General features: G+C 34.9%; 2 protein-coding genes across 3 annotated transcripts; one reads left to right on the forward strand and one right to left on the reverse strand.

The window, feature by feature from the left end:
- Positions 1-17: 17 nt before the first annotated feature.
- LOC100537549 (angiopoietin-related protein 7) lies at positions 18-25799 on the reverse strand. Of its 2 annotated transcripts, XM_003200359.7 has the most exons (8): positions 25479-25799; positions 19510-19582; positions 16032-16624; positions 8569-8803; positions 5359-5496; positions 5030-5246; positions 3966-4161; positions 18-3553 (listed from the first exon to the last, which is right to left on the reverse strand). In XM_003200359.7, the coding sequence occupies exons 3-8, from the start codon at positions 16413-16415 to the stop codon at positions 3407-3409; spliced, it is 1317 nt and encodes a 438-aa protein (XP_003200407.2). In that variant the 5' UTR covers positions 16416-16624; positions 19510-19582; positions 25479-25799; the 3' UTR covers positions 18-3406. The 2 variants fall into 2 exon arrangements, with proteins under 2 accessions (XP_003200407.2, XP_073783877.1); XM_073927776.1 differs by lacking the exon at positions 16032-16624.
- pomca (proopiomelanocortin a) lies at positions 23209-26288 on the forward strand. The gene is given in 3 exon segments (NM_181438.3): positions 23209-23445; positions 23785-23924; positions 25447-26288. Coding segments are annotated over 2 exon segments (669 nt in total). The 5' UTR covers positions 23209-23445; positions 23785-23786; the 3' UTR covers positions 25978-26288.
- Positions 26289-26305: the final 17 nt, after the last annotated feature.

Genomic DNA, 26305 nt, shown 5'->3' on the forward strand with positions numbered 1-26305 from the left:
AAAGATAAAGCTGTAGATAATATAGCAAGACTTTATATTTATATATACATGATCGTGGTACACATACAAAATGTAAACAGCATTGTTAAATATACATTTAGGCATTGAACGGCTTTACATTTGGGATTATTTGAGCACTCCTACATTACAGAGAAATATTGAGGAGAATAGCCATCATATTTACATGTGTCAGGTGTAGGACATCTATTCATAGATTTTATAATATTCATATATATCATTGGTGCTATTTGCAACAAAGCCTTTAATACAACACAAGAAAATCCTTATTGAGAAAGACCTTAATATTTGTAAATGAAAAATCATTTTGATGACACTGCATTAATGGGGTAGTTCAACCAAAAATGAAAATTCTGTTCAAATTCTCACCCTTTACTTGTTTCAAACCCTTCTGATATTTAGAAAAATGTTGAAAACCTGTAATCAGTGCTGGGGATAGTTACTTTTGAAAGTAATGCATTACATTATTGAGTTACTCCCCAAAAAAGTAACAAATTGCTTTACTTGGTTATTTTTTATGGAAAGTAATGCGTTGTATTACTTTTGAGTAGGGCCAGACGGAATCTGCAGACATTTTTTGCTATTTCTGCGCAGAATGTTGTTAAAAATCTGCGGATTTATGTGGAATGATTCTGGGAGTATCATGACTAAAACCTTAATATATCTACTAAAAAGTAATACCTTTGTAACTTTTATTTAATGTTTACAATGCAAGTCCAATTAGATCCACTTTTTGGTAAACAAAGCAAGTCTCTCATATAATATCTCTATTAAAAGACAGAAAATATGACTTACTACAACTATATTGTAAATAAATCATATAAATATTAGTCAATAATATTACTGAAATTAATATAAAAACGGAATAAATATAAATGTACACACATTTACACAAGCAAATAAACTAAATCAATGATGAGCAAAAAATCTGCCGAGTTCTGCGTGCTCAGATTCCGTGTGGGCCTTCTTTTGAGTTACTTTGGTGTTACTTTTTCTTACCTTTTTTAATAGAGGAGCTCTGCAATTAACACTGTATAAACATTGACCTTTAAAAAAACACATCAAATAACGAGAAAAGTAAAAAGAGAGAAAAGAGTCTGAAAATTTGAAGTAGTTTAAAAGTTTAAATCATAGAAGTAGTTTTAAGAAGTTTGAAACAGTTAAACCTACATGCATGCATGCATTGGCATGTTTCTTGCTAGGCTGTTGATAGGGGGTTCGGAGTAGTTGTTAAGGTGTTCTGAATGGTTACTAGGGTGTTCTTAGTGGTTGCTAGGCGGCTGCTAAGGCATTACTACGGTGTTTTGACTGGTTGTAAGGGTGGTTGCTAAGGTGTTCTGAGGTGTTACTAGGGTGTTCCAGGTAGTTGTTAAGGTGTTGCTAGGCGGTTGCCAAGGTGTTCTGAGTAGTTGCTAAGGCATTGCCAGGGTGTTTTATGTGGTTGCTAAGGTGTTGCTTGGTGGTTGCTAACGTTTTGCAAGGCAGTTGCTAGGGTGTCGGTAGGTGGTGGTTCGAGTGTTCTCAGTAGTTGTTAGGTAGTTGCTTAGGCCTTGCTAGGTGGTTGCTAAGGTGTTGCTAGGCAGTGCTGGGGTGTTGCTAGGTGGTTGCTAGGGTGTTCAAGTTGGTTGCTAGGCGGTTGCTAAGGCGTTGCTAGGCGGTTGCTATGTGGTTGCTAGAGTGTTCTGAGTGGTTGCTGAGGTGTGCTAGGTGGTTGCTAAGGTATTCTAGGTCATTGCTATGGGGTTGCTAGAATGTTTAGTGAGGTTGCTGGCTGGTTGCTAAGCATTGCGAGAGTGATCTGAGTGGTTGTTAAGGTGCTGCTAGGTAGTTGCTAAAATGTTTCTAGGCAATTCATAAGGTGTTCTAGGTGTGCGCTAAGTTGTTGCTAAGTGGTTGCTGGGGTGTTCTGAGTGATTGCAAAGGTGTTGCTAGGGTGTTCTGAGTGGTTGCAAAGGTGTTACTAAGGTGTTCTGAGTAGTTGTTAGTCAGTTGCTAACATATATTAGCATGTTCTATTATGAATTAGCATGTTGCTAGCATGTTTCTAGCATGAATTAGGATGTTGTTAGCATGAATTTAATTTTAATTAGCATGTTGCTAGTATGATTAGTATTTGTTAGTATGGTTTAGTATGTTGCTAGAATTAATTGGTATATTTTTGTTAGTATTTGTTAGTCAATGGGAGTTTTTTTACAATGGAAGTCTATAGGACAGTTGCTAGGGTGCCGTAAGTGGTTGCTAGGGTGTGGCTAGTAAGTTGAAAGGTCATTAGTGATTGGCAGATTGGTAGTCTGAGTTAAATAAGTCCAAACTTACGTCTGTATGACAGTCTGGCACAAAATATGGAAAAGACAGGGCAACTTAATTCAGAATAGTATAAAGTTAGTTTGGTGGTTGTAGTATGAACAGTCTAGGAGGAGATGTGTTCTTAAAATAGTCTAAGAAGAAGAAGAAGAAGTTTTAGTAGTATAACAGCATGTTGGTTTTCCCAAGCCGCCAAAATAATTTAGGATAATGTTATCTTCTGAGCTCTACATACTGTATATACAGATTAATGAAAGTTTGTACTTTTTGTCTTATTAGTCAGGTTAAATAAGCATTGAGACAATCCCCTTTTGTCCCATGCATTAAGAATATTGAGAATACTTCCAGCGCAGAAATGTATGGTTTGGTTTCTGTTTGTTGCTGCAGGGAGAACATTTTTTAAAAGTAAATTAATTAAACTAAAAAGTAACTCAAATATTATTACTTACTTTAAAAAATAATGTGTTACTTTACTTGTTAGAAAAGTAATATTATTACATAACTCGCATCACTTGTAATGCGTTATCCCCAACACTGCCTGTAACCATTGACTTTCATAGTATTTGGTTTTCCTGTAGTTAAAGTCTATGATTACAGGTTTTTAACTTTCTTCAAAATGTCTTCTTTGCTGTTTAACAGAAGAAAGAAACTGATACAGGTTTGAAAACACTTAAGGGTGAGTAAATAGTATGTAAATGTTCATTGATGGGTGGAATATCCTTTTGAAGTTGATTTTTTCACATTAGCTTAATTAATAACAATGAGCAAGACTTTCAGCATTTATATTTAGCTTAAAATCCTGTCATCAGCTCATAGTTCAATAACAACAGTACTTAAATACAATTATGGAATTGAATGAATAAAAATTAAAGTTATAGAGATGTTTTTCATTGTTTGTTTTTAATGTACTGCATGTTTACACTGTTTTTATGCGTTTCATATGTGTATGTATTACATACAATTCAATACACCGAATTCTTCAGTTTGTCAGACACCAGTTGAGACTTTCCCTTTAACCATAGTTGATGTAATTGAGAATGAACAGGTCCTACTGGTGTCTCTGCAGTGTGGTCTTCCACAGGTGCTATGGAGAGAGACGAGGCCTGTATGTGCGCGGCCGGATCATCATGCTCACTTTCTTCAGCGAATAGTAATCCGAGTCCTTCCAAGAGTACCATACAATCCCATCAGGCCCCAGCAGGTTCTTCCCTTTGGCAGAGTAACGCCCCCCCTGGTGGTCAACAAAACACAAGAGACAGTCAAAGAGAAAGTTGACTCAAAAACTCACATTCTGTCTCTATTTACTCTCCCTCCACTTCATCCAAACTTGTTTGAGCTTCCTTATAGTGTCAAAAACAAAAGAAGATATTTCGAAGAATGTTGGAAACCTGTACCCATTCATTTTTATGGTATTTTTTTCTTACTCTGGATGTCAATGACTACCGATTTCCAACATTCTTCGAAATATCTTCTTTTGTGTTCGACAGAAGAAAATATTTACATTTAAATTTATTCGTAACATATATATTTGGAACCACCTGAGGGAGAGTATATTTGCAGTTTTGGATGTACTGTCTGTAAGTTGGATGAGTTTATATTTTATGTTTTGCCATGTTTCGATTGTCCATTTATTGGTATTTGACCTTGTAATAGACTCCGTTGAGGTTGGCAAAGAAGCACTGATGGTACCACCAGCCCCCGTGAGAGATCTCGGCACAGATGTCTCCTGTGTCTGGAGTGCTGAAGCTTTGCTTGTCGTGATACCAGCCAAACGAGTCCTCAACCGTACCGCTGAATCCTGAGACATGGAGACGGTAGTGGTTGTCTTCATTCTCAATCCTGCAAAGGCAAGAAAGACGTTTTGTGCTCAAAATACATGTTTAGAGCATCTGTACAGATCTTACTTCATTTAAAACTGGAAAAATATTTTTAGTATTCAGTATGTCAGTATTTTGGCAAACAGGTTCAGAAAAAAAGCACATTTAGACTTTTTACTTTTACCTTTTTTTACTTGTGCATAAGTGTTGTAATGAAATAAAACTGTAATAAAAATATGATGATTTTAAAATGCATTATGTTGGTTGTTTTTTATTATATTTATTTAATTTAATTTGATTATATTTGTGAATATCTTATTTTCCACCATGGGATAAAGAAGTAAAATAACTCAATTTTTTTTGAGCAATTCTGACTATAAACTTGCAATTTTCAGGGGGAAAATCAAATTTTTACTTTTACTTTTTTACTTCTTACTCAAAGTTTTAATTCATATTTGACATTCTTGCAGAACTACAATCGCAAGTTGTCTTGTCACTCAATTTCTGATTTTATTTCTCAAAATTTATTTCCTGACAATTGCAAGTTTATAGGCTTACTTGCAACTCTGACTCTGTTCTCAAAATTCTGCATTAATACTTATAAATTTGAGTCTGAAGAGACTTAAGTCTGACTTTTAAACATTTTAAAATATGTGGAGATATGTCAATAAACCAGCTTAATGGAGTTCAACTAGGCCATACTGTAAACCACCAAAACCAGTACAAATATACACATGCACAGAGAGGTTTGTCAAGCCCACTCAACTGTGAGACGCACACTCAATTACTTAAAAACTCAGTACTCAATTACTTATTAAAACTCAGTACAAGAGACCTGTATTTCTAAATTCAAGTGTTTAGAAATAATTAGATTGCTTCCAAATGTTTACCAGAAGTTCTGGTAGAGTGCGTGTTTGTGCTTGGAATTCCAGTCCTCAAGGTCAATGCGAAGCGAATACTCTCCCTGGCTGGAGATGTCATGGATGTGGTCATTTCCCAGCCAGAATTCTGCATGCAGATCTCCAAAACCATCCCTGTATTCTGTCCATTTACGGTTGAAATTAACCTTTCCGTCCTGCCGACGTTGAAACACTGTCCATCCACCTCCTAATCAAAACAACATTTCTTAAATCTCCAAGAACACAGTTTGATAAATCCAACAAAAACTACATCTTTATGAATGCTTTCATAGTAAAATGTAAATAAATAAACCGCAAACCTTGTGTTTCCATATCACAATAAACTTCTACCGGAGTCGATCCCAATGAGGGGACAACAGTAAAAATCCCAGATCTGTGAACTCCATTGTAATACAGGGATGCACAGTCAATCGGGCAGTTTCGTATGTGCTGAACCTCTGAGGAAATAAATATTAAATTAAATCAAGCTATTGTTACAAATAACCAGATATCTTAGTACTGAGTTCTGAGTTGCCAATGACCCTAAAGAAGCACCCTACTTTTTTGGAAATAGGTTAATTTTGCATGTTTTACTATTTTTAAATCCATTCAGATGATTTCCATGTCTGGCAGGAGCACTTTTAGCTTAGCTTAGCATAAATCATAGAATTGGATTAGACCATTAGCATCTCACTCAAAAAAAAAATGTAATCATGTACTAGGGCAAATAGAAAATGAAAAGAACTATACACTCATTCTGCCGTTATAATCCAGGAACTTTGCTGTCATTTGGCTACAACAGGCACAATGACAGGCATTGTTACCTACTTGAACACTATTTTCAGACACTAAATAATATCATTGTACCTCCTACAGCCATGGTATGACAGCAAAGTTCCTTAATTATTACTAGAATAGCGAGGTGCTAAGGATCTAATCCGGGGGTGTCAAACTCAGTTCCTGGTGGGCCACAGCCCTGCACAGTTTATTTCCAACCCTGCTTCAACACACAAGCTGCGGTCACACTGTATTTTTCACCCCTTAGACTTCCTTTTATCCCATCACATGATTGTGTGAGACCAATCGAAGATCGGAAACATGACCCCTCTGTAGAGAAATAACATGAACCAATCTCTCGCTTTTTTAATGTCTAATCACCTTGTTTTATCCCGCCCTTTTTTGCAGCACTGTACAACAGAATTTCAAATGCACAAACTCTAGTGTGACCGCAGCATTACCTGTAGGTTGTAAACAAGCCTGAGGGACTCAATTAGTTTGAACAGGTGTGTTTAATTAGGGTTGGAACTAAAACACGAACCGAGTTTAGCACCCGTGGTCTAATCTGATTCAATGATTTATGCTAAGCTAATCTATGCTAAAGTGTTCCTATCAGACCAAGAAATTGCCGAAATTAACTAATTCATAAATGGCTAAACTCAACTCTAGGTGGCTTGTAAAGCCTATTTCCGCAAAAAATACATTGCAATTATATTATTTTTCATTATTCTATTTGTTTATTTTATCAACTGCCACTGAAGAGATTGTTCACCCCAAAAAATAAACCTGCATTATTTACTAAATAGTTTACTATCGACTACCAAATGAAAGTTGAATGTGCCTTAGTGGCCTATCATGCTATGACCCTGTAAGACCTGAAATATCAAAAATTAGGCAGAAAATTCACATTTTCTGGAACTAAGATGTTTATTAAACCATATAGCAAAATCAAAAAAAATTCTAACACTTTATTTGGATGGTTCATTTGAGTATTAGTAGACTGTTTGCTTGATTTCTGTTGATACTGCTCCTTCAATAGACATTTAACTGACTATAAGAAACTTTGCAAGTACATGTCAACTTACACTAACTCTAACCCCAACCCTAACCTAACAGTCTACATATAATCTAATAAGAATTAGTTGGCATGTAGATGCAATGTAACTTAAATTAAAAACAAAGTGTGACCAAAAAAAAATTGCCATATACATTTTATTCATGATATTTATTTTGCATCACCTTTGATACATCGGGTGTTTGTGCAACTTTTTGCTCATAACAATGTTAATTTTAATTACAAAAAAAAAGTTTGCCCTTAACATTTAGACAGCAGAGAACATTTCAGGCAGTTTTTCCTTTTATGTTTTTTTTTTTATGTTTGTTTTTAAAAATATTTTACTTTAGTCTTTTATTGTTTCACTTTGTAGTAGGCGTAATAGCAGTTTCAGTCCTTGTTCAGGCAAAGATTCACTTTAACTTAAACAGTACACAGAAGTTTAAAGTGATTGCTGGAGCAGTGCTTTTATCTTCTGTCAGGTTTCTCCATGTTGGAAAATGATGTTTCCTGCATTCTAACATAAAAAGACACACTGCAGCTTGACCTTTTATAAGGTGCAATTATTGTAGAAATACCCACAATGCGTTTTAAGTTGACATTTTAGTCACAAATTAGATTAATTTAATCATCAAAATACTGTGTGTTTGCATTGTAGTAGGTATGAGTCAGATTACATTACAAAAATGTGACACGATTGTTCAGGAATAATGCACCTTTTATACCTGTTGTATCAAATTTGATACATGAATTTTGAACACAATTCATTTGTAATGTAATTAATTAATTATTAGTTATGCATTGTTTCAGTTAAGTAAACCTTTATTTAATAAAATTATTACCAATAAAAGTTGTATTCTTACTAAAACAACTCAAAATTAGCAAATAGTTTCCAGCAAATAAAAAAACATGTGAGTAATACAATGAAAGCAGCCATTTTGAAAAGGTAAAAAAGGCTTTCCACTACTGCACTGTCATGAAAATTAACAAGAGGTCAAAATACAAGTATCAAATTATATTTAACAAGTTTTCAAGCCAGATATTGATCAGGTTGATATTATATAGGTCTTAGAAACTTGTGTATCAAATATGATACATGCGGCTTTATAGGGTAAAGGTTCCTAAGTTTGGTTTTGAGGTCTCTGGTAATTGATTTAAAGATCAAAAACACTCTATAATTCTCTCATAATAGAAAAATCTACCCTGACAATTTTGTCTTCTTGTTTTAAATGAAGATCCAGACTTTTTAAGCCCCTCCTTTCAAAAAGCCTTCTCTGCTCTGATTGGTCAGGTTTACCCAGTCTATTGTGATTTGTCGACCACTCACTCTAAATTCTCATTAACATATCTCAATTTCATTTCCGAAGGTTTCCTCAACATTTCTATTTGATTATTAAAAATGCTGTAATTCTCATTTTTTGGGGTGATCTATCCCTTTAATTGTCTAATAATATTACTTCCCAAACTGTAAAAAAAAATCTTGGTTGGCCTTAAATTCTTAAGCTGAATCAAATTAACCTTATGACTCCATTGAACTTATATTATGTTAAACTAACATAAAACAGCTTGCATAACTTATAAGATTAAGTTAGAACATGATTAACTTAGATTAATAAGTTAAATATGCTGTCAGGACTAATTGATGATATAATTTTTTTTTTACAGTGCAGTGAGCTGTTCAGTACCTAGTCATGCTGACCTGGATGAAGGGTATCTTGGGAGCTGAGGAGAGGGCTTGTGCGGATGATATTGATCATACAGCCAGGATTGCGTCTCACGCGCTCTACTATCATAGTGAGGTTGCGGATTTGTGTTTGCAGGTCGTAGATGAGTGAACCGTGGATGTCCAGCAGTGCGTTGGCCTCTTCGTAGATCTGGTGCAAAGTGTGGAAACGATTCTCTAAAGACGAGTTTACTCCAAACTTCTCCTCCCTCTGCCAGGACAGAAAACAGCACTCAGCAATTTAAAGAGGACAGATCTATTTTTGCAAACAGGACAACAAATGGAAAAAGTAGTACTTAAGATTAATCATGTATCGTCATTCAGTTTGAAAGTGACCAGACACAAAAATAATAAGTTCTGTGAAGTGCTTTGAAATGTGCATTTTTTTAAATTCAATGTTTGACGTAGTGCAGTAGTGAATGCCAACCCCACCCACCCAAACCCCTCAAAGAATAGCCCCTTACCTTGTTAAAAACAGATACTGCTTCCCATTTCGCATACTTTATTCATTCATTTATTTTTTTTTTCAGCTGTTTCAGCTTTATTTATCTGGGGTCGCCACAGCCACAGCGCCAACTTATTCAGCATGTTTTATGCAGCGGATGCCCCTCTAGCTGCAACCCCTCACTGGGAAATCCCATACACTCCCATTCACAAACTACAGACAATTTTAGCTTAATTCAACCAGAGCACCCCAGGGAAACCCACACAAATGCGAGTAGAACATGCAAACTCCACACAGAAATGCCAACTGACCCAGCCTAGACTAGAACCAGCGACCTTCTTGCTGTGAACAGCGATGCCCAATTGGCATACAATCCATCCTAAATAGTTTTTGAAAATATTAGTTTGTCCCAAATCGTTGTAGCCTATATGTTGAAAAGATGCCAAAGGATACCGGATGGTTTACTATTTCCGGTCAAATTTAGTGTAACGTTAGTGTAGTCGTCCTCTAACCGTTGTTATTGCCCACAGTAGCGTTTTGGACGTGAATTTGTTTAGAACTAGCCTACAAACGCGGTTTTTGGACGTGGATTTGATTACAACTACAAACTCGGGTGTTAAAAAATAAATAAATAAAAATAAATAAATAACTTATAAACATTATGGTCGCGCGAGACCGCCCTCAAGTAGAGAGGATTCGGTGAAGATGTTTGAATGACTATTAATTAATATCTAGCCAACTGGAAATATTTAAATCGCGTTTTCTGTGTTTATTTCCTCTGCAACAACAATACTTAACTTGTTTGGACATTCATTAACGTCTGAATGAGGAGATTTCTCTGCATGAAAGACTCGTGAATGGGAGATTAACGTGCTGCTGCTTCTCCAATAAGGTAGGAAATGAAACATAAAAGAAATGTGGATGACGTGTGGATGACTGACAGGGCTCATAACCAAGCAACAATTATTTGTTATCGAGGAGTGTCCCAAAGCTTGTATACTGTTCTGTATATGCTCTATATTGTTCTTTTACAAATAAGTACATAGGGCGTAGAATAAGTATGCGGGACGCAGCGATAGTGTTTTGTTTTCTCACAGCTATGGTGTTGTACCACACTATATCCAGTTGCAGTTCAAAGAATTGATTTCACTACATGCTTTTAAAAAGACTATGAAAGATTTAGAAGTTGAAACAGTTTTTGCGGATGTTTTGAATAGTTTGTCAGTGTGATTCACGTGATTTATTTATTTATTTTTGTTTGTTGTCTGGTAGACCCATGTGACATGTATAGTGCCTAATCTTGGCCAGGAGTCAGGACGCTCTTGTAAAAGAGATTTTTAATCTCAATGTGTCTTTCCTAGTAAAATAAAGGTTCTAATAATAATAATAATACATCATTGAAGAAAAAATTCTAATTTCACTCTACTTTTAAGCAAAGACAAACTATAATAAAATCTAAAATGTATGCAGCAAAAAACCCTAAAAAGTAACTTTTACTTTGAATAATTTATTTATTTATTAGCCTTAAAAGAAAAAGCTGTTGAGATTTCTAAATTTTCTAAGACTGCTTTTGTGAAAGATTTATTTTCCATTATTTTATTCACTTGCTCAGTACAAAAAGGAAAAATACACATGCATGTTTTCCCGCAAAGGCATTAAGTCAAGATGACCTAAACAGTAGGCCATGTGAGGTCTAAATGTACCTTGAAGGTCTAAATGATATTGTAAGATGTATATTTTTCTTGGTTGAGTAAGAGCACAAGTGTTCAGTTTAAGCTGTACTTGAGTCAAGGACCTAAATTACCCACAATACTTGAAAATAGTACAGGAACAAATACCAAAGAATTTGTTTTGTAATATTTCAACATTGCTAGCCACGGAAGGTGAAGTATGGTAGGTACTTCATGACTAAATCAAGCATCTGTGTCACAGTGTACGACAAAGAAGTCTGCTACACTTCGTCATCACAGAAAGTCTAGGATGTTCAAATTTTTTCCTCGTCATCCACTAGGGCTGCATTCGAAATCTCATACTTCCCTACAATATTATGTAAAAACAGTATGAGTAGAGCAATATGTCTGCATTTATAGTATTCGACAAACAGTTGGCGAAATTTTTATATTATTGTTGAATAACGTCAAGAAATGCAATGCAAGTCAAGTAAGACAAAAGTAAAGAAAATTTCAAAGGCTAAGGGGAGATATAAACAATATCCCAGGAATACACCTCAGGAAAAAAAGTCTCTCCAAGTACTACCAAAATGACCAGTATTGAAATACAGTAGCGTAGTAGGCCTAATTAAGCAGCTAAAGCTCTGCACAGTTCAAAAATGAGGCAGATTCAATTCTATTATTATGAATATTTATTATTGTCAGCCATTTTAAATATAATAAATAGCTTGAACATTAACACTGCCCTGGGCTTACAGGTAAAAAATAATGTTTAAATTAATATGTGCTTCTAAAAGTTAATTCGATTTTTTTTTATGTGTACTTATTCCTACTTGTTCCTACTATAACTACTTGTTCCTTGGATCTCATAAATATAGGCTATTTGTGACCATTTTCATATATAAAATGTTTTAGAAAAATGTTGAAATAGATGTAGATTTATGACTTATTTGTATATAGTATATTGGAAATCTAAACATTAACTTTAAATATATGATTTTGATTTACAAATTTAATTTAGAAATTAGATCTGCTAACTGCGTGTTATAGGCTTTGTGTGTGAGAATAGCAAGTCGTTAAACCATACCTGTCAACTTTGGGATATAAAAATACAGTATACGCCCCCAACAGCTGTTACAAATATAGGGGAGGAGATTAGCTTCAAATGATAGAATACGTAACAAACATTTGAAAATGTGTAATTTTTTTTTACTTGAATTATTCAGCAATTCCTCCGTGTACCACTAGAAGGAAGCCTCCATACCACTAGTGGTACACGTACCACAAAGAACGACTGCATTAAATGATATACAGACTTGTACAATTCGCATAGCTTTTTAAAATTCATCTAGTCAATTTTGGAATCAGCATAGGTATTCCATCACATGGGTAACATTTTAATCAATAGTAGCACATAATCTCTTTTTAATATGGCGAAACGAAATACGGGACTGCTGCTTCTTAGGATTTTAGCTAATTTTTAGCATTTATCACCAATTATTTTTGATGACTGTGCTTTAATCACAAGCTTTTTGTTTTTTTGTTTTTTCAAAAAGTTGGTCTTTCTAGTATGGTCACAGCTGAACTCGCAAATTTTAATTGTTTTAAATGTATTTTACAGGAATGCAGAGCAGTGTTGGTCACTACTGATCATGTGTTAGTGTGTTGTGAAGCTCTAATCCAGTAACTGATCAGGGTTAAGGAGGTATTAGTACAGAAACAGTGCGCTACTACTCAATACAGAGGTGGAGCACACCTGTTAATATGTGAGCTGTGCTATAAACATATGGACTTTGCTTAGTAAATAAAAACTGAGATGACTCGTAAATCACTTTTATCATGAAATAATTGGCAGGTTCACTTTAGAAAGTATTTAGGTCATAATTTTTTTTTTAAAGAATAAAAATAAAAGTATTAAATATTATTAAACTCAATAAACAACAAGCCCCATGTTGTACTGTACATAATTTTGGCCAAAGACAATATACTTATTTAAAGTGCACTCATTTTACTTGTGTTTTCCTGTTAAACAAGATTCAACATTCTGTATGGACCTTTTTCACAAGACTGCCATGACGCGTTTAACGGTCATCATAATCTTACATCCTGGAAAGTTTGATTTTTTTGTTAAATCATATGAACAATTCTATGCATTTACATATGTAGTATGTCATCTTTGCATCAAATAAAAAAAACATAATTACCATTTGTGTGAAGTGTTTCTAATGCAGTGTCTATGGGACTAAGAGTAAATTTGAAGTTATTCTCTCCTCTGCCTGTCATTATCTATCACAATTTTTTTCTGAAAGTCTTGATAACATCATCTTGGAGTTTTTATCTTACTATTTTAGCAAATAAGATGGTCACACTTTACAATAAGGTTCATTAGTTAATGTTAATTAATGCATTTACTAACATGAACAAACTATGAACATTGCATTTACTACTGTATTTGTTCATGTTAGTTAATGAATATACAGTAGTTCATTGTTAGTTCAGGTTAACTCATGGTGCATTAACTAATGTTGACAAACATGGACTTGGTTGTTAATGATGCATTAGTAAATGTTAAATTATGATTAATAAATGCTATACATGTGTTGTTCATGATTAGTTCATGTTAGTAAATGCATTAACTAATGAACCTTATTATAAAGTGTTACCAATAAGACTGTAAAAAAATATTTGTTGTACTCTCCCATTCACTGCACTCTAAGTTTACCCAACTACGACGACTTCCACGACTGAGAAACCCAGAAATTTGAATAGGGTCTGTTGGGTCCCCCAAACCAGGGCTTGTCGTCGAGAAGATGGTGTCAATTGTGGTTCAGTTGATCAAATCCATAATTTCTTATTGTTTGGAGAGCAGGGCAAGGAGAGCCTCAGAGATAAAATTAGACAAGACAAGAGGAGCCAGCCAGGGGAAATACGGGAGGGAGAGGGAAAAAATGCCACCACCTTCACCAAGAGCCAAAGAAGTTGTTGAGGCTGCAATTTAAAGACCTAACTATATTATCAGGCTAATTAGGCAAGTTAGGTTAATTAAGTAAATCATTAGACAACAATGGGTTATTCTGAGTCAAATCAGACTTTTTATATATTAACAAAATGAAAATGGCAAAAAAGAGAAAAGAAAGAAATATTAGCTATAAATTATACATTTTAGGGAAAGAAAAAAAAATGCTTTCTGATGCTTTCTAAAATGCTTCTTTATCTCACAGTTGTTGAGTTTATAACAAATATTTTCGTTTAAATGTCAAATATTTGCCAATTCTGAGAAAAAGTATATGTAAACTCAGATTTCTGAAAAGAAATTGAATAATTTTGAGATATCCATTTAAAAAATGTCAGAAAACAACGTCTTAAGTCATCTCTTTATAGTGAGTTGCAATGAATAAACTGTAACATCTCACATTTCTTAGAACTGTGATTGTTTCTAATAGTTTTGACTTAAAAACCTGCAAATTGCAACCTTTCTGAAAACTCTGAAATATTTATCTCAGTTACCACTTAAATTTAGTTATGAAGTTGCAAATTCAAGCTATAGACTTTCAATTGAGAATCGGCATTCTGCATTTCTGCATTCTCACATTCATAATTTAGCATGCTGCATTTCCAATTTTTTCCCTTAGAACTGTGAGTTGACCTGTCACTTCAAGTCACGTAAAAACCTACTACTGTGACATACAGTTCACAATTCTGGGAGAAATTTTGAATTCATCCTTTTTTTAATCCTGTTGGCAGAAACCTATTGGACTTCATCACAAATTTACAATAGTATCATGAAAGATTCTTTTCATTCTCACTTAATACATATGTTACTTGTCTAAAGCCTGAAAAACAATGATTAATTGGATTTACAATTTTTTAGGGCAATTGATTGCCGAAGATGGAAAGTAATGAAGTACAAATACTTCTTACTGTAATTAAGTCAATTTTTCTGCTATCAGTACTGTACTTCACTATTAATTTTTCTGACAACTTACTTTTACTCCTTACATTTTTAAATCATTTTTAAATTGATTGAGTCAATCTATTTTGTGCGTCTATTAAAAACATTCTAAAACAGTGGTTCTCAAACTATGGTACGTGTACCACTAGTGGTACGCAGGCTTACTTCTAGTGGTACGTGGAGGAATCACTGAGAAATTAATACAATTTTAATCAATTTATATGTACAATAACACCAATGCGATGAGCATTGGCAGTTCTCTATAGTCTATGATCAAAGGGCTGTGCTTAGAATGTTTACTTTTGTGCATCAGCTGCTAATAATCAATCCAATTGGCGGAAAACTAGAGAAAGAGGTGCGAGGTGCTTGCAGAACAGATACACGCTAGAGCAGTGGTCCCAAAAACCCTCGGGCCACAGACCGGCACTGGTCTATAGATTCATTATTTCCATTTTATTTATTATCCGAGTCTGAACGATCATTTATTTTGAAATCTTTTATTTGAAAAAAAAATTCTCTTTGTTATATGTATTCTCTTGTTATATCTTGGTCACTTGAGCGCCAAAATGTAACCCACAGGCTAGCAAAACGAGAAGAACTGCAGCAAGATGCGCTTGTGTATTCCAGGTGCACCCAGATGAAAACATCTTAACTTTTCAGAACGCTGCACCACGAGTCACGTGACAATAACTAATTGATCAGCTTCATATTTTGTATGTAATATAATTTCTCAGACAAACACAGAACGCCCAAACACTGCAGAGCTTTTTAATTTTCTCCACTAATAAAACTTGTATCAGAGTGCAGCAATGTTTTGTTAGCTTGACATCCTCTGAGAAAAACCAAACTACAAACAAGTTAGTGTTTAAATTTCAAAAACTTTTACAAATATGTCATATGTACCATGCAATATATATTTTTAAGTGTATCAAAAATTGTATAAACATGAATACGACCCTGCCTCATTTTCAACTGTGCAGTGCTGTAGCACCTTAATTTGGCCAAACACGCTACTTTGTTTCAATTCTGGTCATTATGGAGGTACTTGGAGAGACAATAAAAAAAAAAAAAAAAAAAAACAAATAGTGTAATCATATGGGCAGCAAGAAGAAAATGAAGCAGCTTTAGCATAATGCAAACAAGTATTTGTAGTCAAATACGTTCAGTTTTTTTTTTTATTTAAGCAAAAGAAAAAAATATATAAAATATGTTTCGGACAAAATAAGGTGTTAAAATTAAGATATTTATTAGTTATAAATAAAGTACTGTATATAGGCAGAAGGATTGCATTTTAGAATAAACAAATGAGTATACTAACAAAAATGTAGTAAATCCAGTTAATCATATTTTTAGTGTTCTATAGCTGTTCTACCTGCAGCTCCAGAACTTTGATGCGATGCCTGTGGTTTCTTAGCTCCTCTTGAAGCTCAGAGATGGTCTCCTTCAGGTCCTGCATCTGCTGTTTTCGCTCCTCATTCTCGCGCAGCCAGTACGAGACCTCATCCGTACAGCGAAACATATCAGGACACCTCTGCTCCTCCATCTGCGGTAATGTGGCTATTAAACGACACTGTCCATTTGGCATCACTTCATTGCTGTATTCACCACACTGCATTAAGGCACTGCTCACTTTATGTGTGTCGGTCTGAGAAGTTTTGTCAGAGTCTGTGGTTTTAGACTCATCAGCAACATCTTTGGATTTAACCACGGAGTTTTGGGCCCAGAATAACAAAGTGTACAGTAGAGACAACTTCATTCTGCATTAGACGGAGGTTTTCCGGGAAAAAAAGTAAAACTTTGTCAGACCTTCAAACCTATTTGGGTCTTCAAACTGGTAAAGCTTATTTCCTTATGGTTTAATGAAGTCACTGGGTCTGTCCAGAGCAGATGGGATGTCATTGAAATGGAGAATCCTGATTGGCCTGGCATTTTCTGGAAATCCTCAACAGATTGCCACCCTATGTTCTGCATGAGGAAATAGTGGTATTAATTGGTTAATAACAAGACACAGATTCATTTAGTTAAAAAAACACACATAGTGTGTTTAAATGTGTGTTTATAAATATATATCATGTTCAAGAAGCTAGTCTGAGATGATTCACGCTTTATGACATGGCGTGTTATCCTGCTGGAAGTAGCCATCAGAAGATGGGTACACTGTGGTCATAAAGGGATGGACATGGTCAGCAACAATAGTCAGGTAGACTGTGGCGTTGACACGATGCTCAATTCATACTAATGGGCCCAAAATGTGACAAGAAAATATCCCCCACTCCATTACACCACCAGCACCAGCCTAAACCATTGATACAAGGCATGATGGATCCATGCTTTCATGTTGCTGAGACAAAATTCTGACCCTAACATCTGAATGTCACAACAAAAATCGAGACTCATCAAACCAGGCAGCATTTTTCCAATCTTCTATTGTTCAATATTGGTGAGCCTGTGCTAATTGTAGCCTTAGTTTCATTGCTCTTAGCTGACAGGAGTGGCCTGGTGTGGTCTTCTGCTGCTGTAGCCCATCCGCCTCACGGTTCAACGTATTGTGTGTTCACAGATGCTCTTCTGCTTATACCTTGGTTGCAACCAGCGGTTATTTGAGTTACTGTTGCCTTTTTATCAGCTCAAACCAGTCTGGCCATTCTCCTCTGACCTATGGCATCAACAAGGCATTTGCACCTACAGAACTCTCACTGGATATATTCTCTTTTTTTGGCAATTTTCTGTAAACCCTAGAGATGGTTGTGTGTGGAAAATTCTAGTAGATCAGCAGTTTCTGAAATACTTAGACAAGCCTGTCTGGCACCAACAACCATGCCACATTCAAAGTCACTTAAATCATCTTTCTTCCCCATTCTGATGTTCGGCTTGAACTGATTGTCCTGACCATGTCTACATGCCTAAATGCATTGAGTTGCTGCCATGTGATTGGCTGGTTAAAAATTTGCATTAACGAGCAGTTGCACTAGTGTACCTAATAAAGTGGCCGGTGAGGGTGTATATTTATATACAAAACAATGAATATATAGTATATTTATTATACAGAACAAAAATACTATGGAAGTCAATAGTTTTCCACCCTTTTTTAAAATATCTTATTTTGTGTTTAACAGAAGAAAATCATAATGTTTTGAAACAAATAAAGGTTGAGTTTATTAAATAAAAATTTTGGGTGCACCATCTTTTAAAATGCTAATTCCGAGTGAAACTGTTTTAAACCATGTATAAGGATTATATCACAGGACTCAACATGAAAAAAAGTTTTAATTTTATCTGAGATTATTCATAATCTATTTGTTTAAGTGCTCTAAAAAAACAACAACCAACAAGCAAGCAAACAAACAAACCTAGCCCTAACACAATGTAATGCAATTATTGCAAGGAGGCTTTTTCTTTATTATGACTGTATGATTGACTCTGACATTTTTTTACATTATTCCACCTAATTATATAACCTAGTTACCTAGGGGGTATATACTGTATATATCGTCACCTTGGATTTATAAGGTTCTATCTGCGTTATGATTTTGAGATGTTAAGCTTCAAAGATTTTGCATTCCATTGCAAACAGTATGTGTGTAACATTTGTTTTTTTAAATACAAAGTCTTAAAATGTAAACAACTTTTAAAAAAACATCCCATAATGTAAATAAGTTTCAATTAAGAATATGTCCATAACTTAATTTTGACAAAAATGTCAGATAGAACCTTACAATTCTAAGGTGATGAAATTTAAAAATAAAAATCCATTGGGCTCAGTACGAAGCCTCACAGCAAGAAGGTCACTGGTTCAAGCCTTGGCTGGGTCAGTTGGCATTTCTGTGTGGAATTTGCATGTTCTCCCCTTGTTCACTTGGGTTTCCTCCTGGTGCTCCAGTTTCCCCCAGTCCAAACACATGTGCTATAGGTGAATTGAATAAGCTAAATTGATCGTAGTGTATGAAAGAGTGTGCATGGGTGTTTCCCGGTGTTGGGTTGCAGCTGGAAGGGCATCAGCTGCGTTAAAAACATATGCTGGATAAGTTAGCGATTCATTCCGCTGTGGCACCCCCTGATAAATAAAGGAACTAAGCCAAAAAAAAAATGAATGAATGAATAAATAAACGTCCATTTACATCTATGATTGGACAAATATGGAAGTCTACTACGCCAAACGGTGGAAGTCAATAGCTGTTTTTTTCACAACCTTCTTCAGCATATCTTCAACAAAAGAAACAAACTCAAATAGGCTTGGAAGAAGTGAAGGGTAAATAAATGATGACAGAATTTTCTGAATTAAAAAGAACTAGCCTATGCATTGCATACAGATGTTTTGTTTGTGACATTGAGCAGCAACTTATTTGCATTTAAAGAGGCACACGGGAAAATAGCTTGTTTTTGCTTCCATCCAAAAAAAAGAGCACACATTAATATTTTAAACAAAAAATTTACAGATAAACTTAATACTTGTAAAAACATCCCTTTAAAACTTTTTCAAATATATATATATATATATATATATATATATATATATATATATATATATATATAGAGAGAGAGAGAGAGAGAGAGAGAGAGAGAGAGAGAGAGAGAGAGAGAGAGAGAGATATTTAAAATTGGGCAATTTACATAAATTTGTCTAATACCTCTTTCCATATTCATGACTCATATTGCCCACTGGGTCTACATTTATCAAGCGTTTAAAGATCATAAGAGATACAATGTGCCTTTCAACAAGTGGATGCAGCTTTACAGATGCACAACATCGTTCAAGAGCAAAATACATCTCCAAACTCCAATCAAAAGCTGAAATATAAGCCTGTGCAATGCCAGCAAACGAAACAAATCCAAAGGAGATTAACAGTTACCTTTTACCAAGCTGGCAGATCTTCTTGTCACTGGGAATGTGGAAAGTATTTCTTCTTTTCTCTCGCGCATTCACTGTTGGTAGGAAATGCTGCTATGTGAAGAGAGTTACTGGGCTGACAGACATCTTATCCTCTAAATCTTCTCTAATAGGATTACATTCACTGTGCAGTGTGGGTGAATGTGCAGCCCGATGAAGATATTCACAGCCTTTTTTTTCTCATTGTTAACTAGACTGAATGTTGCATTTATCCTAAATATCACATTGTCTCTATTGTTTTTTTGATTAGCATGAACTTTTATGAACCATTTTTATGTATTAATATACCTTTTTTTCACCTTATTTAGTCCCAGCATGCTCTGGCTTATTGTGTTAGTGGAGTGTGTGTAAAAAAGCAGTTGATGACATAAACATAAAAGCCGGCAAGGTCAGGGCTCCGATATAATGATGTGTCCTTAATGGACAATACGCCCTCTGAATGGGTTTGCTGCTATCGTTTCGAATGTAGAAGCACTATTGAGATATGGAAGAAGATTTAAGACCCAGTCATTGACTATTTTTTCAGTATTTTATTCCTAAGATTACAAACAATTTTTTTCAAAATTATGACAATATTGCAGTGGCACAGTGGTTATCGCTGTCACCTTACAGCAAGAAGGTCGCTGGTTCGAGCCTTGGCTGTTTCAGTTGACATTTCTGTATGGAGTTTGTATGCTCCCCCTGTGTTCGTGTTGGTGAAAGCTACATTTTCGTAGTGTATGTGTGTGAATGAGAGTGTTTTCCAGTGATGGGTTGCAGCTGGAAGGGCATATGCTGGATAAGTGGCGTTTCATTCCGCTGTGGCGACCCTTGTTTCATAAAGGGACTCAGCCAAAAATAAAATAATGATTGACAATTTTGTTTAATAAACAGATGCAGTTTTAACGCTGATTGGGTGTGAGAATGAATATGCCCACTGCTGTTTAATGCATGTACACAAAAATATGCTGGGTTGTCGTAATCAGATGTTGGATCAAATATGGACAAACCCAATGTTAGAATAATTGTAATGTCAAATAAATTGAAACAGCACGTTTCTATCCACATTTGACCCAATGTTTGGTTCTGACAAGCCAGCATTTTTTATAGTAAAGATTAAGTTACAATAAATCTGCCAGCAATAGTATCAGAAGCACAGTACTAGATTGGACTTTTGCAATATGGATTTTGAGGCATATATACAGTATTTAACAAGTTGTTGGAAACATTTATTTATCAATGGCACATGCATGATGTGATTGTCTCATTTCAGCACAGCCCAGAGATGCTTTAATGGATGGAGATCTGGTGACCGTGGAGGCTATTTGAGTATTAAACTTATGTTACAGTATGTTCAGTAAACCAGTTTGAGATGATTTGAGCTTCGTCAGGTGGTACAGTATGTCATCCTGCAGAAGTCCTCCTTATATATATAACCATATATTCTATATGTATGTTTGTGAAAATTGTTATTTCAGGATTAGACATGTTTCTGCAGCCACATTTGACTGATTTGATGCATCCTGACTGAACAGAAGTGTAAAAGAGAAACTTTTGATATATCGGTATATGGTGTATTTTTGAGAAAGGCAGCAATATAGAAAATAATAATCAGGCTAAAAATAAATAACTATCCATAAATAAAATCTAAATATTCATTTTTTTAGGGTATAATGTGACATTTGATCACATTAATTAATTAAACTTTTCAGTTTATTTTAAAGGTAGTTTTAATAAAATTTCATATTGCTATTTTTTTACTGTATTTGAATAAAATAAATACAGAATTGTTAAGTACAAAAATATAAACACATTATTCTTTTGTATGGTGAATTGTTTATGTTGTCTTTGTTGGGCAGTTTAAATACTAAGACTATTATTATTTTCATTTAATATTTCCTGCTATGCATTATTTTTCATTTTTCCAAAGTAATTTGCCACTTTTTTTTTACAATACAGTGGTGTAAAGTAACAAATTACAACGACTTAAATTACTGTAATTGAGTAGTTTTTTTTTTTTTTAAAATGTAATTTACTAAGTAGTTTTAAAAATTGTGTACTTCAACTTTCACACAGTACATTTTAAGTGCTGTATGGGTTCTTTTGTTCCACTAAGTTCCTTCAACCTCCAGTCACTACTTCTTTTTTTTTTCTTTTCTTGTCTTTGGGGATTAGAAAAATCAGTCCTGTGATTCCTGTCCAATCAAATCGCACATAGAAAGTAAATCGCACCATACTGAACAACCTCAAGACATGGGCAAATTATAAATGCAGCAAACTGTTTGGAAGCGTTAAAAGCATCCAAGAATATGTCCAAAATCTTTACACTCAATGACCCAGAGACTGTTTAGATGCATGTCATTGATAAGAAGATGGCGGATCTTTACTGTAGCATGTAATAATTTGCCGATGTACAATGTGATCCTGGATTAACATCTATTATGTTGTTCCTGGAACATAATTTTTGTTGGAAAATGTAATCCACCTAATCCCTACTCCTAAACCTAACCATGACTATTCAGAGGGGAATAATACTTGGATCACAATGTAGAAGTGCATAAACCTAAGTAAGCCTAAACGTAACATAAACGATAAATGTATCCCTTAATTTTGGGCTAAATGGAATGATGTTCCAGGATCAACAAATATGCTAATCTAGGAACATGTACTTGGTAAAATCAGGTTGGCGATTTAACTGTATGGTGGCTGAAATGTCCCTAAACAATAACTAAATGCACTACAGAATGTTTCGTTTACACACACATCCACAAACTACATGTAAATGCATTAGTTTTTTTACAGCGTAATACTCACTACTCATGAATACTTTTGAAAGGGTTGCATTTTACTCATACTTAGAGTAATATTTACAACTGATACTTTTACTCTACCTGCACTACATTTTTGGGCAAGTAATGGTACTTTTTACTTGAGTATGATTTTTCAGTACTCTTACCACCACTGACCCTGGACCAGTCTTGGGTATATTATTGGCAATAACAAACAAATTGTATGGGTCAAAATTGCTGATTTTTCTCTTTTGCCAATTTTTTTTTTAGAATATTAGGTAAAGATTTAGTACATTTTGCTACTGTAAATATATTAAAACAATGTTTGATTAGTAATATGCATTGCTAAGAACTTAAGACAAATTTAAAGACGATTTTCTCAGATTCTCTCAAATTTCTATTTTTAAATAGTTGCATCTTCAACAAATATTATCCTATCATAACAAACCATACATCAATTTAAAGCTTTTTTATTCTGCTTTAAGACCTCAATTTTTGAGACTTATGGTTTTGTGTCCCCCGTTTAATATATTTGTAAAAATTAAAGTAGATATACCAAAATTTTATATTTTCTCCTTAACCTGAGCTCCTATCAAACCATGTTAACATGATCTTTTGTTCTGTAAACGCATCCAGATGGCTTCCGTCTTCAAATCCTTCACCTTCCAACCAATTTCAATACAGGCTTAGCACCTGTGTGCCCTTACACAGCACAAAACATGCTCTGTAATTGATTTGAAGTGAGTTTAAATCCTTAATCACCAAACTCCTGTAAACTGACACATCTGCCCTTAAACATAATGAGAAAAACCATCATCATTTAGTTAGCCAGACTGAATAAGAATCCCGTACTAATCCTGCACTCATTCACATCTGACTCTTCGCTGTTGACTGACAACAGTTGATTCATTACTCATCCCTGCCATAGATGATGCCGGTGGGTTTCCTACCTGCACAACCCATTAAAAGTCACAGAGTTTGGTGACCTTGAGGAATTGACGCACAGATAGCTTATAAAAGACGATTGGGGGGTCTCAGACATCAGAGACGAGCAAACGCAAAGACAACCAGACACATCCGAGACTCTCAGAGAGAACAACTTTGGTTACTGACTTCTTTCTGTGCAAAAGGTGGGTGAAAAATATCCCATACACTAAAATAATCTGGATTGTTTTCTTCAAAAAATTGGACAAACTGAACAGTTGGGATTGGACAAACTGAACAGTTGGGATTTGTAACTGAACTATTGGGTTATTTGATTCAAATGTTGAGTTAAAACTAACAGATTTTTTATTGATTTGTCTTTTTTGCATATCAGATAATTCATTTAATTGATGTATTTTATTACTTTGAAGTATTATTTCATACTTTCCAACTGTTCTTTCAACTGTAGTGTGCAAACAAATGTGTTTTGAGAGTCTACAATATGAATTTAACATGCTTAAATGTGAATTGTATTGTGTTCTCAGAGATGGTGAGGGGAGTGAGGATGTTGTGTCCTGCTTGGCTCTTGGCTCTGGCTGTTCTCTGCGCAGGAGGATCTGAAGTCAGAGCTCAGTGTTGGGAAAATGCCCGCTGTCGAGACCTCAGCACAGAGGAGAACATCTTGGTGAGTTGCTGGATTCGTCACGGCTTAGATTAATTGCTGATCCTTTACTATTATTATTTTAGATGTTCTGTGCTCTGTAAGTTACATTGTAAGTAACTCCCATTAGAAAATTAGACGTGTACAGTAAGTGCAGAGTTATAATCAGTAAAAATGTCTGTTGGGCAACTATCATTAAAATAATAATTGCTTAATATTTTGTTGATTAAATGGTTGAACAGACTTGTTTTGGGGCTGAACTTTTGGCTTTTTTTTTGTTTGTTTTCTTTTCTTTTTTTTTTTTAGTTGATCATTTGTGACCATAGACTTTAAAACCAGTCATTAACATAGGTATATAATATTTGGCTCAGAAACAACTATTTGAAAATCTGGAATCTTGTGGATTAAAATACAGAAAAAAAAAATATTAAAATTGAGTTTTGATATATTTTAAGTACACTCTCAGAAATAAAGGTACAGGAGCTGTCACTGGGGCAGTACCTTTTCTGAAGATACATATTTGTACCCAAAGAGTCCACAGTGGTACCTCAAAGGTGCATTTTAGTTCCCCAAATGTACCTATAAAGTACCTTCGAGGTACCATTATGGACCCTTCAGGTACAAATATGTATCTTTAGAAAATGTGCTGCCCCGGTGCCAGCTCCTGTACTTTTATTTCTGAGAGTGTAGGAAATTGATAAAATAACTTAATGAAACGGTATATCTACAATTTTGACCATAGACATATTTTGCCATTGCCAAACTATACTTACATTAGATTTGGTTTTGTGGCCCAGTTTCACATTTTATAAATAATTTGACTTCTTTTTTTTCTTCCAGGTACAGCATTTACTCTTCAAAAGTCTTGTCATTATTAAATTGATATAATCAATATTATAGCAGAATATTATATGGCTGGTATACATTTTTGATTTGATAACCTTGGATAAAAATTATCATGGTATCATGGCTGGATATAAATATAAGTTTCACTGTATTACAGTATTGTATTTACTGCTATAAAATTTGTTCTTTTCAAACATTTTCTTTAGAAATAACAACTTTTTTCCCATTTAACACAATACATTTTAGGAACCATTTATACTATTTTGGAACAGTAAACATGTCAGGCTACTACAATAAACCATTGACTATATACTATCTTCATTGGCTTCAAAAACACAGATTTCCTTACAACACATAAAAACACCTAAAAATAACCTTTACATTAACAAAAAGTTTAACAAAACATTTTTGCGATTTTAATACCTTGACTCTTCCAAACCACAGTAAACCTTTAAGCCGGTTATTGTCTTATTCCTACTCTACACCAGTAATGTTTCTTTATTCTGAACAATATAAAATAGCCTATGACATTTTTAAGAATGTTCACAAAAATTTAAATAAAATTCTTTTTTGACATTTGTTTTTGAAAGCCACAATTGTGCAGGATTTTCTTTCCAATCACAATTATAAAACCTCACATAATGCCAACATATTAAACCACGTGTTTTGTTTTTTAACTGTATTATTTTCTCCTCTTAAGGAATGCATACAATTATGCAGGTCTGAACTTACAGATGAAACCCCCGTCTACCCTGGAGAAAGCCATCTACAGCCTCCCTCCGAGCCGGAGCAAATCGACCTCCTCGCACACCTTTCCCCTGTAGCACTCGCAGCCCCTGAACAGATAGAGCCGGAGTCCGGCCCTCGACACGACCACAAGCGCTCCTACTCCATGGAGCACTTCCGGTGGGGCAAACCGGTCGGCCGCAAACGCAGACCCATCAAGGTGTACACGAACGGCGTGGAAGAGGAATCCGCCGAAACGCTTCCGGCAGAGATGAGACGCGAGCTGGCAAATAACGAGGTCGACTATCCGCAAGAAGAGATGCCTTTAAACCCACTGGGGAAGAAGGACCCCCCCTACAAAATGACCCATTTCCGCTGGAGCGTCCCGCCGGCTAGCAAGCGCTATGGAGGCTTCATGAAGTCCTGGGACGAGCGTGCTCAGAAACCACTGCTCACACTCTTCAAAAACGTAATGCATAAAGACCAACCGAGGAAGGATGAGTGAGTGGCTTTAAGGGGGAGAGGTTGTTATAGGGGGATGTTTTGAATATACTTTCTTCCCAGCAAACTTCTGGATGAGAGGTTCTTATCATGCATAGAAACGAAGGTGGGCAATGTTAACAATAGCACTTAAATCTTGATGAGTTTATTCACACTGTATTCAACAATAAATTCTGAATTCTGTATATAGAAATGCTGTGGTGATTAAATACCAGCTTAGAGGCTAAAACAGCATTTTTAGAATATTTATTGAACATGTATTATACTGTACATTTTGAAAATGTGACATAAAATGATGTTTCAAGCAGAAGAGAACACAATGGTTCATTTCT

This window comes from Danio rerio, chromosome 17, assembly GCF_049306965.1.
Source record: "Danio rerio strain Tuebingen ecotype United States chromosome 17, GRCz12tu, whole genome shotgun sequence".
NCBI lineage: Eukaryota > Metazoa > Chordata > Actinopteri > Cypriniformes > Danionidae > Danio > Danio rerio.